Genomic DNA, 17,000 nt, shown 5'->3' with positions numbered 1-17,000 from the left:
TGGGCGAGCAAGAAACAGACGTGTATTGCCCACTCGACTATGGAAGCTGAGCTCATAGCGCTAGCTGCGGCTGGTAAGGAAGCAGAGTGGATTAGAGATCTACTTACTGACATCCGTCTGTGGGATGTTCCAGTGTCGTCTATTCCCATGTATTGTGATAGTGAGGCCACACTATCTAAAGTGTACAACGCAGTGTATAATGGGGGATCAAGACACATAGGTCTTCGGCACAATTATGTGAGACAACTGCTTGAAAGTGGTACCATCAAGGTTGTCTATGTCAAGACAAGTAAGAACTTGGCAGATCCATTTACTAAACCTCTGACGAGAGATTTGGTTGTGAATACCGCGAGAGACATGGGTCTAAAACCACAATAGAATCGTTAGTGATGGAAACCCAACTTGAACTTAGTGCTCCTATTTCTCAAGTTTAATGGGTAACAACGAAGTCACTTAACGATAGAAGGTACTATCAAATTTGATAGATCCATGTGAGGTATGATAGTACGTCGTTGCCGAGAACAAGGGTGAGCTTATGCTCTTAACAAAGTTTTGGAGGCATCCAAGCAACGTGGATGATGTAAAACTTTGCCTATATGATCTAGGGGTGGTGCCGCCTCGAGTGAAGATTAGTGGTTTATCTTCTAAAGGGTCATGAAAAGGATTTATAGCGCACGGCCATATTCGCGCTCAGTGAGAACGCAAAGTCAGCTGGTGATGTGTGGGGGTAAACCGAAGGGGGCTATCAGGTTAATGGTTTAATTCCATAGGACACCATCTAATCTGTCTCTTCTTGTTTATCAACATAAACTGGGTTTAATCTCCGTGACACCTAGTGACATCATTAGTCTAAGTGAAAGGAAACATTCCAACTTGGTGGGGGATTGTTGGAAATATTAAAGATAATATTAAAGAGGAACATACAAGTTGGTATGTTTCCTCCATCCCACATTGGTGGAGTGAGTGAAGGTTGAGTGGTTTATAAGGGATTACCCCTTATGGGCCTCCATAGTGATAAATGGGTTGAGAAGTGGGTGAAGCCCACACGCGCGCCGAGCCGAGCCGAGCCGCGAGCTCGCGAATGGTCGCGTTTGAGGCGCGAATGGGCGCGTTTGAGGCGCACTTTGCACTTCGCACGTACGCATCGTCGCGAGGAGCTGAGGAGCTTTTATTTTTAGCTAAGGTCTGGTCAGGTGGGTCAGATCTGTGGTTCAAATGAGATAGGGAGATAGAGATTAATTCGAAACAGTGGGGGTTATCCCATACTGATTCGAATTCGTATGGGATAACTATACAGTAACCGAATTCGTATGGATATACATCCAGAAAACGAATTCGTATGGGATTGATATATCATTCCCTATTTTTCTCATTCTCTGGTATAACCCACACCTATAAATAAAAGCTTCCTGTTACCCATTCATACACTGATAATTTCGCAGCCTACTCTCCTCCATCTGGGTGTTCGTGTTTTCGTTCCAGCTTCTGCATTTTCTGGTTTCCATTGCTGTTGGAATACCAGATCAGTTCTGCATTAAATCCTGGGAGTTTACGCTGCAGCTCACAGCAATACGAGCGCGTAAAATCCTTTAAGGACAGGAATCATCCGTGCAGTTCAAGGCTTTCGTTCAACGATCTTCGCCAGGTTGGTTTTAATTTTCGTGTTCTTTAAATTCGTCCGACAACGGGACAGTCTCCTTCTACCTTTCTTTAATCAGTTTGCTCAAGTTGGAACAAACTGGTTTGGCTGATAACTCGGCAATTAATAAATTAATTGTTTGATTAAATTATTTTTCAACATTTATTACCTACTTGAAGAAAGTTGGTATAAAATATTATAATAGGTTGAATCATGACAACCTGAAACTTGTAATATCTCCCAAAGTTCATCATATAAGATAAATTAATCTCATTAAAACATTCACTCAGACGGTGGTCCATCAGTGGCGGACCCAAAATTTAATTTCGTCCATCTATATTCATCTAATCTAGGTGGAGGTACTATATGATTTTAGAAATATATATGGAGTGTATGTTAAAAAAATGGACACAATTCAGTGAAGAACTATGTTTCTTTACTCTGGAATAAGTAGTTTTGAAATGAATAAACCGAACCTTCTTTTTTAAGGAAAAAAAAAACAAGAGATTTTCAAATGTTTTTCCATCTCCGACTTTGGTGGTAGCCTGCTAATAACTGTAACTGGGCCAGCATGTATAAACTAACTGGACCGTGAATGCAAGAAAATGCGAATTCTTTTGGGCCGCCATTGGGCTATTTAAGATAGTGACGGACTGATAGTGGTTCGGTCAATGTGACCTATATTCATGGGTTGTGACCGGTGTTTATCTTTTATTAGGTGCTTAAAGAATACAATTATATAGAGATGGGCATATCGGGTTTTTTTTATACCTAGAACCGGTTCCTAACCGGACCCGGTTGTTGTATGATGATGGGTGGAACTGGTTCTTGAAGAAACCGGGTCCAGTTCCTAACCGGTTTCAGACCAATAATAGTGGAACCGATACTAACTGATTCCGGGTATGGTTGTAACCGGTTCCTCTGAAGAACTGGTTACATCGGGTAACTCAATAAAATCGTTGCAATCATATTGTAGGTTTCGGTATCGTTAAAAAAATACCTTAATTTGAATATAAAAATTACATATTAAAAAAATACAAACATATTAAGAAAATACAAACATATTGCGGTTTATTTCTTTGACCGTTTACTTGTCGTGGGTGCGGCTCGCTTTGGTGGGGCCACTTCGGTACAATCGTCTTCGGAATCATTAGTTTCTACTTCATCTTCATCAACAATCTTGTTCTCTAATTCCACTTCGTCTTCTAGACTTGTCTTATCTTGATTTGCAACGGCTAGGAATCGATTCCAACGGTAACAAAAGTCAATCAATGCTAGAATTTAATGCACCGGGTTTTATTTGTTTGCGGAGGAACCGGTTCCAGGTAGGAACCGGTTACGAACCTATTTTTTTTTTATAAAATGTGGAACCGGGTAAGAACCTACGAGTTTTTTGAACCCGAAATCGGTTCTTCAATAAAGCGGGTAAGGACCGAAACTGGTTCCAGGTCGGTTCTACCGGGTCGGGTTTAGAACCGGTTATTATGCCCATCTCTACAATCATATCATATCTATGTATATATAAGGCTAGTTTAGGTTTAACTTTAGTCAACAAGAAACAAAATATGGGCCTAAATAAAGTTTGATGTAACCGGACCCTTTTCTTTTGTTCTCCTTGTCTATTACTCAAGCCCACCAAAGGCTTCACAAACCCAACATAATCATTAGTATGATTTCGTCTCTAATTTTTTCTATTTGTTTAAAAGATTACATATCGTAGTTGTGGAAGGAATTTACATGGTTTGTTTTTAGGGGAGAAAAATTTCTTGATCTTGTCATTGAAAGGCAACGATACAACTATGTTAATTGTTAGAAAGGCTATGCATGTTTATCAGGGCCGGCCCAGATCATCTGCAAGGTGGGCAACCGCATGTGACCCACTATATCAGAGGGCCGAAAGATATACACACAAACACATATATCTTTTAAAACAAAAGTTGATATTTAAATTTATAACCCAACAAAAAATAGTAAAAGAACAACCTTTTTAATTTTGGCTTATTTAGGGCTCATTTATCGTTCTATTATTCATTTTTATATATATAAGTTTATACTTATAGTGATATGGTCCAAATTTTCTACTCACACACTGCCACTGAGAGCCTCCGAATTCTCAAGGACGCTGATGATTCTCATGGGATTATGTGACTGGGTACTGAGTAGGAGAACTGAATTGAACTGTTTTTTAAGTCAAAAACTAAAAAAAAAAACACTTAACGGTTTTTATACCCAAAACTAGTTCATATGCATCCAATTTTGGTTTTAGATCATAACGCATAACCAAACCGACACATCCTCACACCTTAAACCTACATAGGCCAACTTCATGGCCCATGCGATTCCATAATATAGGCACCAATCAGAGTTTGACCAGTCCAACTAAAGCTGGTGATGACCTATTAAAGACAGCATGTGAACAATTAAAGGGACATATTATGCTTACAATTCAAGTTACCTAAAGTCAATCACATATGATCATTATAAACATTAATATGTTCTGACACTATTAGGATGGTTGTGCATTAAAAGGGATTAGATCTGCAGCTACGGCTTTACGAGCAGGGCTAGGGCAAGCTCGGGCTCGGCTCGATTATAAACCAAGCCGGCTTGGCTCGGATTTGAAACTAAGCTGAAAATCAGAGCTCAAACTTGGTTTGGTTTTTTTATTGAGTTGGCTTGACTTGGCTTGATTAGACTCGAATTTAAAAAGAAAGTTTAATACACAACTTTTAAAATGACAAGCTAATTATTATTCAATAGTTCAAATGAAAATATATCCAAATTAAGTTCATCTTAATACATTAGAAACCAAAATCATGTTCAATCATATACAAAAAATATAACGTAATACAACGGAACCACCCAATGATGTAGTTTTCATTAAATGGACAAAGATACCACTTTATGAGTAATAGGAATTAACAACAAGATCTCTCTATTGCTTTTGGTTACTTATTGGTCCCTTTTGCATCTAAATAAGTGAGTTAAAGTAAAATTTACAACATCTTTTTAAAGCGAGTATTTTGAGTATGAATTAAAAAGAGGTGCATAAAGTGAAGCCTAACTTAACGTTACAAAACAAGATTTTAGAGTTATAGCGAGCTACCTTTATTGGTCACATGCCCCATGTTATTAATTTATTTGCACCATAACCCAAGCAAAGTAAGTAACTCCTTCCTGAATTAACTCCTTTTATAACGTGATCCTCACGCAATTACTCGTAGTATCAATTTAACAAAATTATTTTCAAAAAAGAAAGTTCAATTTAACAAAAACCATCCTAGAAACTTACAACCATTTAATTCAAATAACAATAAACAAGTACACATTTATACATCATTCATTAAAACTTTAATCGAAATGCGACATTGCATGTTACATGGTTTTTTACAAAAACTTTAAAATTAACACCAAAACAAGGAACACATTTACTCTAATTTATTAATATATGACCCGGGGTTGCGTTTTTTTTAAAGGTAAATTTCAATAAACCAAAACTTTCAATTCAAACGGGCAAAAGGTGTGTGTGATGTTTAAAGAGTGTTTTGAAATTATTTTAAGAATAATTGGAAAACAAGTTTAAAGAGTGTACATGCTTATTGGTTTATATTATGACCAAAAAAATAATATTTTAAATTAAAAGTATGTGTGATGTTTTTCAAGTTTTAAATTATATTTTTTACTTCAACTAGATTTACCACCCGACACAATGCGGCGGGAATGTAAAATCATACCGAATAGCACTAATGCCACATCACCGTCAGCGACAACCAATATTGAAGCTACGGTGTGTTAATGCGAAAAATTCAGACTGCAATGTAAAACATAGAAAATATTAATTAAGTCGATTTACGACCTCACGCATGATTCCGTTGGGGCACAATGGTACTCCAGTGGTCCGTCAGTGATCCAAATTATCGTTCAAAAATAAATAAATAAATATATAAATTCTAACATCTAATCTAATCTAACAATATTATTAAAGAAAAAACTTTATAACAATAGAACAAAACTAAAACTTTTAAGTGGTTTCATAGCTTGAAAAAAAATTCAAACAATTCCCTAAAAGCAATAATTACATTACATTAGAGGTAAAGAATAAATAAACATGCATTTGATTCAATTCTTATTCTATCTCAAAACATTGAATCAAAATGAGAACGTGCACAACAACGTTAAGAGGGAGGCACATTCACATATTCACTCATGATCTACCCCAACTGCTTTCTATATTTTTGTTCTAATAGCTGTCACAAAATAATTAAAAAAATAAAAATAAAACACCTTTTCACCCTTTAACTAACATGGTCACACCACCCCTCCCCATGTGACACCACCTTATATGTTTATATATATACACACAACCATAACACCTTCTCAACTCCATCACAACTCACCACACACACCTCTCATTCCATCAACATCTCCACCATGTCTGTGCCTGCGACCACCGTAACGCCGCCGTTGGTCGATGAGTTGGACATTGTTATTCCTACTATTAGGAACCTTGATTTTTTGGAGCAATGGAGGGCCTTTTTTCAGCCTTACCATTTGATCATTGTTCAAGATGGTGATCCAACTAAAACTATTAGAGTGCCCGAGGGATTCGATTATGAGCTATATAATCGTAATGATATTAATCGGATCTTGGGCCCGAAAGCTAGCTGCATTTCGTTTAAGGATTCCGCTTGCCGTTGCTTCGGTTTTCTTGTTTCTAAGAAGAAGTATATCTTCACCATTGATGATGATTGCTTTGTAAGTCTCTCTCTTTGTTCTAGTGACGGAACCTGAACCTTTTTATATATTAAAATTTAAATGTTAGTGTGACGGGATCAGAGCTTTTTAGTCGTATCAATACAAGGTTCTTTACACTATATGTCATTATTTATAGAAAAAAAGTCATTATATTTTAAAAAGTTCAACAAATCCCGGTGACAGGTTATAACTTAGTCAGGTCATTGTCCGTTTCATCCAAAACATTTTTTTTGTACATTACAGTCCTTCACCTTTGTTTTTTTTTTTTTTTTTTTGTCATTTTCATCTTTAAGGTTGGCAATTTATTGTGACTTTCGTCACTCGAGAAATGGCCCTCAGAGATGAAAATAACAAGATTTCAATTTTTTTGGATGAAAATAACACCTCACGGACGAAAGTCGTAAAAGTGGCCAGACCTCATGGACAAAAATGGCATTATACTCTATATAAAATTTCAATAAATCATGGGACATAATTTTTTTTTATCAGGATCAACAAAAAGTTCTTTTCTTTATATGTTATTATTATTATTTTAAAATCCTCAGATTTTATATATAGAAAAATTAGCAGAAGCGGATCAGCGGACCCTCTTGACCCTTTGGTTCCGCCCCCACCCCACCATCCGTCTCTAAGATCTCAAATTCATCTCTTAACTAACTAACTAACTAACTGAATACTTTATAATTGTAATGAAGGTGGCTAAGGATCCATCAGGACAAGAGATCAACGCATTGGCTCAACACATTCACAACCTGCTAACACCTTCAACACCTTTCTTCTTCAACACATTGTATGATCCATACAGGGAAGGTGCCGATTTCGTGAGGGGCTACCCCTTCAGCCTAAGGGAAGGTGTCACCACCGCCATCTCGCACGGCCTCTGGCTCAACATCCCTGACTATGATGCCCCTACTCAGCTCGTCAAACCCCTCGAGCGTAACTCCAGGTCCGTTATCATTTAAACGAGCTAAGATCAGCTCGCTAAAAGCTTGAATCAAGTCAAGCTTAAATAAGCTTGAGCATAAAAAAAGTTTGGTCACCAATAATGTAAAAAAATATATTAAAAAAATATTTTTCTATAAATATTAGTATTATTATTATTATTATTATTATTTTTATTATTATTATTATTATTATTATTATTATTATATAAGTTATTAAATAATGTATATTATGTTGCAGAAAAAATTATAATGTAAAAAATAATTATTAATATAAATGTTAATAAATGATAAACGAGCCAGGCTCGATCTCTCGTAAGTTAAATGATCATGTGCTTTTGTTTGAACCTCTAAATTGATGGAGTTATGGTTGATGTAGGTATGTGGATGCGGTTTTGACCATCCCAAAGGGAACTTTGTTCCCAATGTGTGGAATGAACCTTGGGTTCCACAGGGAATTGATTGGGCCAGCCATGTACTTTGGGCTCATGGGTGATGGTCAGCCCATTGGCCGCTACGACGACATGTGGGCCGGATGGTGTGCTAAGGTGATATGTGACCATTTGGGCCTAGGAGTGAAAACAGGGCTGCCATACATTTGGCATAGCAAAGCTAGCAACCCATTTGTTAACTTGAAGAAAGAGTACAAGGGTATCTATTGGCAAGAAGATATCATCCCATTTTTCCAAAATGTTGTTCTACCTAAAGAATGCACCACCCCACAAAAATGTTATGTCGAACTCTCGAAGCTCGTGAAGGAGAAGCTTAGCCCGATTGACCCGTATTTTGAGAAGCTTGCGGGTGAGATGGTTATATGGATCGATGCGTGGAACGAGCTCAACCCGGATGGAACCGATGCGGCTTCGGTCAAGAAAGCAGAAGTTGTAGCACCCAAGAAGAAGTGAAGTTATGCGAATTTATTCGGTTTTGGCATGCTTATATAATTCGTTACATTTGGTTTTGTTATAAGTTGATGTATTTTTATTTTTTAGTGTTGGAATAATGTTTCTTTAGAAACTGTTTGGTCTACAGGCATTTGTTAAGGTATTAAGGAGTTGTAACTTGTATTTTTCTTTGGAATTTTCTTATAATTCAATATATTTTTAGTATTTTAATGATGATTGCATTTTCAAGAGGTGTATAGTTTTCAATGGAAGTCTCTTTTGGTTTAACCCTTTCCACGTCTTAGATAGCGATTGCAAACGAACCTGAACATGACGAGTAAACTTCAAATACTCGAGACAGGTGTGAGATTAGTTGAAACACAACGTGTTTGATTTAATGTAGTGACAAGATGGAACATGTTGTGTAACGGCCTTACGGGTGGAAATGAGGATTTTAGTGTTTTGAAAAGGGTGACCAACAAATACCTCTTTTCGTCGATTTTTGTATAACTAGTTAATGTGCTATTATGGTTGGTTGTATATATTAATGAATTGTGAGCGACTTTCTGTTGTTCCATTAATTCGAACATGTCTTCTTTTACGTAACTTTCTCGGTTAGCCCTTTTAAGGTTAAACAAAACCCACCTCGACTCGTTTACAAGTAAATGGTTCAAAATTACAACATCTACTATCTATATCTTTTCTTTTGCTGTTGCCACCTCAGCATGACAAAGGTGGTATAGAGAATTGACCCAAATGGATAGATCACTTAAAGCTTTACATGTCCTGACCCACATGCTTTTATCCCAACCATAGGTTTGGGAACTGTTATCGAGGAGAAGAAAACCACGACCATGTTTCTTCTCCTCTTACGATCGTCGAACTGGTTCACCTAATAGCAACCATGTTTCTTAACAAAATTCACTCACGTTTTTCCCAACTACGAAAACCACACTAGGTTTCAACTCGTCGTTCATCATATCACCATAAACATCCTTAACCGTATCTTATATGCCATTGTAACTATAGTTCTATTAAAGGGATAGTAAAATCATGAGGATAAAGATAAATATTCAACCGGTCCAACCGGGTCACCAATTCAACTACCACTTGCCAAAAACCGGCATGTCCAAGAAGTAGCGGTTTAAACTTAAAACCAAACAAGCAAGGGGCCTGGAGCCTGGTCTGGTTTTAACAGCATTGGCCCATACGATTTAGTTAATCTTTAAATCAAGATACAAAAAAAAACATACCGTGTTCTCTCGAGTTACTTATTTCTCCCTTTTAAGGAAAAGCGGATACAAGAAAAACAAAAAAAAAAGTAAATGATTTTTTTTTTCAAATTGAAATTCCATGAGACTTCATCATCTTCTCGACCTCCAAATACACCGTTGAGTAAGGCAAGTACTCGTTGAAATATTCTTTGCTCAAGTCGTTAACGGCAACTGCAAGTTTTGGGATCTCTAGAGTTTCTTCATGAGTAAGTTTCCTCACAAACCGAGCTGGATTACCCGCCCATAATTCCCCGCTTGGAATCCGTCTTCCTGGAGCCAATACGGACCCCGCTTCGAGTATGGAATGGGTTTCAACCAAAGACCCTTCCATCAGTATTGAATGTTGACCGATTATGCACTCTGGCTCGATCGTGCAAGACCTTAGTAGGCAATAGGCTCCAACTGTCACGAACCGTTCGATCATTGTTTCTGCTGGTAAACCTGGAAAACCAAAACACAAACTAAGTATCCTGTGAATAGTTCTACGTGTTAATACTTATAAACATACAACACATTTTGTAATCAATAACCGACAAATTGTTTTAAGTTATTATGCCATGTGATTAATTACAAAAGGAATTCTTTAAACCATCTTCAACATTTAAAATTTCCGTTCGTCTTTTTATGCCCCCTTATGCACCCAGAGTCACAAAATACCTAAAGATGTCAAAATGAAGATATAGTACAAAAAATTCAACTAATCAATCAATCAATCAACCATACCCAGTAAATCCCACAAATAGCAAAGCTACTTATAGGTTCTGGGGAGGGTGGGATAGAGAGGCTGCTTCCAGAGAGACCCCCGGCTCCAAAACGAACAACGTACCAACACATCAAGTAAAAGAATCTAGAAAAAAGAAGTCACATATACCAAGAAAGTGATCAGAGTGGCACAGTATAATGTAAATCATGTATAATGGCATACAACATCATTTGGGCATAAACACAAGAGGTCAATCACCGTTAAAGTCACTTAAAGAATAAGAAAACCCTACGTCCCTAAAATACACCCAAGACCTTACTGCAATATCCTCTAGAAGTCCTTAACCCTAATCCTACGCCTCCATGAAGTCCTATCTAGGACCATGTCCTCAGACAGATGCAACTCTAGTAAATCATGCCTAATCTGCTCATCCCATGTCAGCTTGGGTCTGCCTCTTCCTCTCCTCCTCTCTACAGTAAGAGTTTCCACTACTCTAACTGGTGCCGTCGTTTGCCTCCGCTTCACATGCCCAAACCCTCTCAATCTCCCCTCCTTAATCTTATCCGATATACTAGCCACTCCTAATCTGCTCATCCCATGTCAGTTTGGGTTTGCCTCTTCCTCTCCTCCCCTCCACAGTAAGAGTTTCAACTAATGATTATTCATATTACATAATATTTTTGCATTGTTGATTTAACTCAACTCATATTAAAATTAATGAAGCAGCCCAAATCACCATTCATTTAGGTCAACAAAACATGATGATGGAATGTATTAATGCAATGACTCATGCTAATTACCTTGCTCATAACATTCCTTTGTCATTTAACACAACTGGCATTCAATTAATCAACATGACAGTATCTCAATGAATAATCTCATTGAGAAAATTGTTTCTGTTGTAGATCAATCGCACATCTTGAATAAAAAAATATTTCGTGACACTTTGGTCTACTGTTCATGGTAAGCTAAATACATTATACTAGAATGAGTCGGAAATGCGTTCCCGCAGATAATTTTTCTACGCATTAGGATATTCCTTTGTGCTTTGAGAACAAATTTAAACAGCCTGGTTAACGATACAATAATTACCCCGTCATTAATGTTATATTATAAATAGCCTGTAAGATAATAAATGGCCCGGTGCATTGCCCAATCTAAAAGTTAGCTATACATAAGCTTTATTTATGATTTAAGAGTTAAATGCCATTTTAGTCCCTATGGTTTGGGCCACTTTGCCAGTTTAGTCCAAAGGTTTTATTTTTCGCTTGTGGGTCCAAAAAGGTTTTATAGTTGCCATTTTAGTCCACTGGGTTAACTTCATCCATTTTTTATGTTAACTTCATCCATTCGGTCATTTTATATGGTCGAATTGCCGTTCTAATTAACAGAATTACATATAAAATGACTGAATTGCCCTTCTCGTTAACAGAAAAAATGGATAAAGTTAACGCAGTGGACTAAAATTGCAACGGTGAAACCTTTTTGGACCCACAGACGAAAAATGAAACCTTTGGACTAAACCGGCAAAATGAGTAAATGACCCAAACCACAGGGACTAAAATGACATTTAACTCATGATTTAATATATAATTAACCTATAGGTACAATCTAAAAACCATACGTACATCATCTTGATGCACTAACATGTATAACAGTATAAGTCTAGGGTCTATAACTTTTAAGAATGAAAATTGTAATTTAGTTAAAAAGGTGAAAAAAAGGAAAGCGTAAACAAATTTTAAACCTAACAATCAATTACAGCCATCACATTCCACCAGCTCATCTCGTCTCTCTCCCTCATCTCTCCATCTAACCTAAAAATCAGCATTCAAACCTCATTTCTACCTACAAATCAGCATGTAAGCTTAGATTAGCCACAGTTTCTTCTTTATTGATGTTCTTTCATCGCATGTAAGCTCTAAATTCACAATCTTTTTTAAACAAACCCTAAATCTTGCCCATCATTTCCATAAAGTGATCGCTTCATCGCTTCACCAGAAAGGCACTAAAGCGCGCAATTAATGCAAAACACTCGCCTAATGTTACCTAAAGCATAGCAACCTGCGCTCAAGGTCGCCTTGCGCCTAGACGTGCCTTTTAAAACCAAGAACATGACAGTATCTCAATGAATGGTCTATTGTTTCTGTTGTAAAACAATCGTAAATCCTGAATAAAAAACAAATCCAATTTCGGACCCTTGGTCTACTGTTCATGGTATGCTGAAAACCATAGTCACCTAATTCGCTGGGAATCACGCGTTTTTCGAATTGGTACGTTTCGTATGGTACGGAATACGCATACGAACTGGTACCCTTCCAATTCGCGAATTTAGGGTTTCCATTCGTCGATCTGATTAAGCAATTCGTTTGTTCAATTCGCTTTGGGGTTCGATTTAGCGTTCGTTTTAGATACGTACCTTAATTTTGGAAATCGTATTATTGCGAATTTAGGGTTTTTTTGGCAGGAAAACAGAGAATACCGTATAATCAGACAACCAGTCAATTCGTTTCCCTAATACTTAGTTTCCAAAATCAATTCACAACAATTCGTTTCCATAATATTCAGTTTCCAAAATTAATTCACAGCAATTCGTTTTCAAAATCATGTATAAATTTGGTTATTTATGCTGTTTGTGTATCTCAGCGGGTGATTTATGCTCTATATAATTTGGTTAACTGTTTTAGACTTTTGGTTGTCCTTTGTAGTACATGAAAGTATAAAACAGCAGTTTGGTTAACCGTTTTGATTTGGCATAAAAGATAAGTAATTTGGTTTTAGTTGTATAATTTGATTCAGCATAAAAGATAGGTGTATAATTTGGTTAACTGTTTAGAATATTAGAACTTTTTTTATGTTTTCTATTACCAAATATTGGATTTTGGTTATTTGGATTTATGAATTTAGTAATTTTTGTTTTAATTTGTTTACACCGAACCAGACTCAATGGTACACCGTACCGGATCGTACCGAAATGAACCTACCCCCCTCCGTACCGAATTCGCCCCATCTAGCGAATTGCGAACCCGAACCGCATACCCGTACCGGAGCGAACCGCGAATTAGGTGACTATGCTGAAAACATATGATAGAATGAGTTGGAAATGCGTTCCCGCAGGTAATTTTTCTACACTTTACGGCATTGCTTCTGTTCATGTATTATCAATAGCACAGTAAAATTATTAATTGCCCAATGGGTCCTAGTATTTAGTTTAGGCGGTGACCAGTGTTTCGTCTTTTATATATATCTTGTACTTCCTTGTTCATGAAATATACTTAAATACACCTGTTGAACTCTATTTACAACGAGCTATCTAACCCTTTATTGAAATGAAATGAGATTCAAAATCTTTCCTCAATTTTATTTTCTTTAATGTTCCATTCCCAAGCAAAAATTTGCCTCTGTGGGCTCTACCTAAAAATATTCTACTAGTATCATCAATGAGTCATCATTTTTTAGCAACAACTATTATCATCAAGCAGCTTACAAAAACAAGTCGTTCTTTGTTATTTAACCTCATTTGTATTTACCAAAAATAACCTTTTATAAAGAGTTAAACGCCATTTTAGTCCCTGTGGTTTGGGTCATTTTGCCAGTTTAGTCCAAAGGTTCCATTTTTTGCTTGTGGGTCCAAAAAGGTTTCACTGTTGCCATTTTAGTCCACTAGATTAACTTCATCCATTATTTCTGTTAACGAGAAGGGCGATTCGGTCATTTTATATAGCCGAATTGCTTTGCTAGTTAACAGAATTACATATAAATGACCGAATTGCCTTCTGGTTAACAGAAAAAATGGATAAAGTTAACACAGTGGACTAAAATGGCAACGGCGAAACCTTTTTGGACCCACAGAAGAAAAATGAAACCTTTGGACTAAACTAGCAAAATCGCCCAAACCATAGGGCCTAAAATGGCAATTAACTCTTTTATAAAATAAGAATAATATGTGGTCCTCTGAGTTTGGCAGGCTATTTTAGTTTATGATGCAACTATGAACTTGAAATCCAAAACACTATTGAAATAATAATCAAACATGTGTGAAGCTTGATGTCAGATCACACCAGCAACTAACATTATAGCACTCTTGGTATGAACATTAACTTAGAAAAAAAAAAAGTACAACCTCAATTAACCAATACTTGCAATCAATACTCCTTTAACCTAGACTTGCAAATAATACCTTATATAACAAATTTGTAAAAAGCCTTCACTCAGCAGTGTTACTTGCTCCTTATTAGTTATAAGTTATAACTAGTATCTCAATAGCTAGCCACTCCACTTTTCTTATTTCTAAAACTAGCAATCCTCATTGTTTCAAATGCATTGAAAAGAACATCCCCCAGATTAAATTTTAGAGAGAATGAATGCAAAGGGGATATGGCGTTTAAGATTTTAAATCCTATGATCTGGAAGGTATCATCATCTAAAGGGATGAACCGGCGGCCCTAAGCTTTACCAATCCATATACTTTCTTGACAACATAATCATAGAGAGACGAAGATAAACGTAGATAAAGAAAAGTCTAAAAAAGAAAAAGAAAAAGGCTACAAACAATTATGTGCATTTCACCCAAGATACTATTGAGTTCTTTTCCCCTCGCACAATTCAGAAGTAAACATCTATGGCTATGCAGTTAAAGCGGTACAAAATCGAATAGCGGTCAAGGTCTGCTATATGATATATAGGTTATAGCAGTGGTATAGCGATGATATAGCGGTAATTTTTATACCATGCATAATTTATGTATTTATATATATATATAAATATATCTTTGAAAAATATTAATAGTAATATCAAAATTCATAGTAATATCATTCCATTGTCAAAAACCTGTCGCAAATCAAATACTAATAGTAACTTTGAAGTATTTAATTTAAGAATTAACACAATTAAACACCGTTACTGCTATAACCGCTATAGGCCACCGCTATAGCACCACTACAGTACCGCTATGGCGGTATTTAGCGCCGCTAATAGCGGAACCGCTATAGGCCACCGCTATTTGGACCGCTACACACCCTGAGGTCCGCTAACCGCTATAGCACCGCTATTGACTGCTTAGATCTATGGATTGTAAAACTTGCAAACAAAATCTTAAATTTTTTTTAAGGCAGATGTTACTCTACTCCTACTCCTAAATTACACCAAATTAATCCTTGATATCTTAATCCAACAAAATAATAATAATACTCTATCAGCCAGCATAATCACATATTCTTCCTATGTAAGAAAACAGTAGATAAATATGCAAACATAATTCAACCTAATGCACACATTCCCAAATTACAAAACCCTAATTCACTAACTTAGCATGAATCCTCAACTTTTCAATCCAATCATCCATTTCCTAATCAACATTCAACAGATCCATCTAAAACTTACTAATACACCTTATATTCACGAATCACCAATGTACACAACTTATCAAAACCCTAAATATAACCTCAACAAGTAATAACTACCTGTAGGAGATGACCAAGCGGCATGAACAACACACTTCTCCTGCACATTCGAACAAAATCCAACAGTAATCTTATTCAAATCTCCCCGTAAAACGGCGCCGTTCCAGACGGATGATCCGTCAAGCACGTTGACCTGACCGGCCAATACAACATTAGGAGCAACATACGCATCGACAGCGATCTTCGGGAGCCACTGACCTAACGGAATGATCATCCTCTGGCCTCTGTAGTCCCATTTCACTCGATCTGGTGATTCCGTTATCGGCAGTGCTGGTGGTGGTGATTCGGTTACCTTTGCCACGGCTTCGGTGGCGAGAGCGCGGCGGAGTAGGTGGCGGTGGGAGGTGATTGCGGTGGCTAGGGTTTTTCTCGATAGCCTTGCTAGTGACGCCATTTCAGATCTTCGTTAGAGAAATGTGACCAAGTGAGGTTTTTTTTTTTCGGGCTCTCACTATTCTAAAGTGGGGAAATTATGATTTCTTTTGTTTTTGTTTTTATCTTATATTTCAATCAATCGTTTCTCATGTCTAAAAGCTCATTAACGATCCATGACTCCAAGAGGCTTGAATTCTTTAATGGTGAACTTGGCTTGTTAGGGATGAACTCGGTGTCAACTGGTATCAGTAACGAGAATCCTTAAAAGCGGGTTCGGTACTACTATTTGAGGGTAAAACCGGTAATTATCGGTACCGAACTAGTACCATACTGGACCGGTACCGAAAATGTACTCGGTTTGATAAATTCGGTACTGGTACCGGTACTATTTGCTCAGCCCTATTACTTGTGTGACTTTTGGTGGATTAATGCAATGAATGATTTGAACTAGACCTAGCGCGAGGTTGTCAATTCGAATCCCAAGCCCACCCAAGTTTTCTGTCTCGTCGTGTGTTACGCCAGAGAATTTTGCTTTTGTGATGGCACAACGACCGTTAAGTGGCAGCCGGTGATATAGTTTCCTATAGGAGCGGCCAAGCCAAATTCTGAAGTCAGCATGTGCCCGGTTAAAACAACATAGTTTGGCCAGAGTGGGCGAAGAGGCTCTCCAATTTGGAGAGTACGGTGACCAAACACAAAAAAATCGTTATTCCAAAAAAAAAAAAAAAAAACTCATTAACGATAACACATTATGCACTTACATAGGTCCTAAATCAAATAGCGGTTATGGGTCAATATTTAATATATAGGTTATCGTTATATGGTTAGGAGATCGGAGATTTTATATCATGTAGAATTGGTAGATATAAATATATAACTTGGGGAATGTTCTATACAGAATACTAAATATTGCGAGAACACGTAGAACAAAATGAGTCAGCATTTCTTCAATCCTAAAAGCCTAAAA

At 36.9% G+C, this 17,000-nt stretch overlaps 2 protein-coding genes across 2 annotated transcripts; one reads left to right on the top strand and one right to left on the bottom strand.

The window, feature by feature from the left end:
- Positions 1-6,013: 6,013 nt before the first annotated feature.
- On the top strand, positions 6,014-8,456 carry LOC110915474 (UDP-arabinopyranose mutase 1). Its single transcript, XM_022160180.2, has 3 exons — positions 6,014-6,394; positions 7,090-7,340; positions 7,715-8,456. Exons 1-3 carry the CDS (start codon positions 6,071-6,073, stop codon positions 8,238-8,240), a joined length of 1,101 nt encoding a protein of 366 aa, XP_022015872.1. The 5' UTR covers positions 6,014-6,070; the 3' UTR covers positions 8,241-8,456.
- Positions 8,457-9,273: 817 nt separating this feature from the next.
- LOC110918531 (gamma carbonic anhydrase-like 2, mitochondrial) lies at positions 9,274-16,177 on the bottom strand. Its single transcript, XM_022162835.2, has 2 exons — positions 15,659-16,177; positions 9,274-9,934 (listed from the first exon to the last, which is right to left on the bottom strand). Exons 1-2 carry the CDS (start codon positions 16,050-16,052, stop codon positions 9,558-9,560), a joined length of 771 nt encoding a protein of 256 aa, XP_022018527.1. The 5' UTR covers positions 16,053-16,177; the 3' UTR covers positions 9,274-9,557.
- Positions 16,178-17,000: the final 823 nt, after the last annotated feature.

This window comes from Helianthus annuus, chromosome 16 (genome assembly GCF_002127325.2).
Source record: "Helianthus annuus cultivar XRQ/B chromosome 16, HanXRQr2.0-SUNRISE, whole genome shotgun sequence".
Taxonomy (NCBI): Eukaryota; Viridiplantae; Streptophyta; class Magnoliopsida; order Asterales; family Asteraceae; genus Helianthus; species Helianthus annuus.
Note: the sequence above shows the minus strand (reverse complement) of the source record. Positions and strands in the feature narration are given on the sequence as shown.

What these genes read in the sequence shown, in the direction of transcription:
- LOC110915474 (XM_022160180.2), top strand. Translation starts at nt 6,071, where the DNA reads ATGTCTGTGCCTGCGACCACCGTAACGCCGCCGTTGGTCGATGAGTTG. An exon ending in CCATTGATGATGATTGCTTT is followed by an intron (nt 6,395 to 7,089) that starts GTAAGTCTCTCT and finishes ATTGTAATGAAG; the next exon opens with GTGGCTAAGGATCCATCAGG. An exon ending in CCCCTCGAGCGTAACTCCAG is followed by an intron (nt 7,341 to 7,714) that starts GTCCGTTATCAT and finishes TGGTTGATGTAG; the next exon opens with GTATGTGGATGCGGTTTTGA.
- LOC110918531 (XM_022162835.2), bottom strand. Translation starts at nt 16,052, where the DNA reads ATGGCGTCACTAGCAAGGCTATCGAGAAAAACCCTAGCCACCGCAATC. An exon ending in CGCTTGGTCATCTCCTACAG is followed by an intron (nt 9,935 to 15,658) that starts GTAGTTATTACT and finishes TTGGTTTTCCAG; the next exon opens with GTTTACCAGCAGAAACAATG.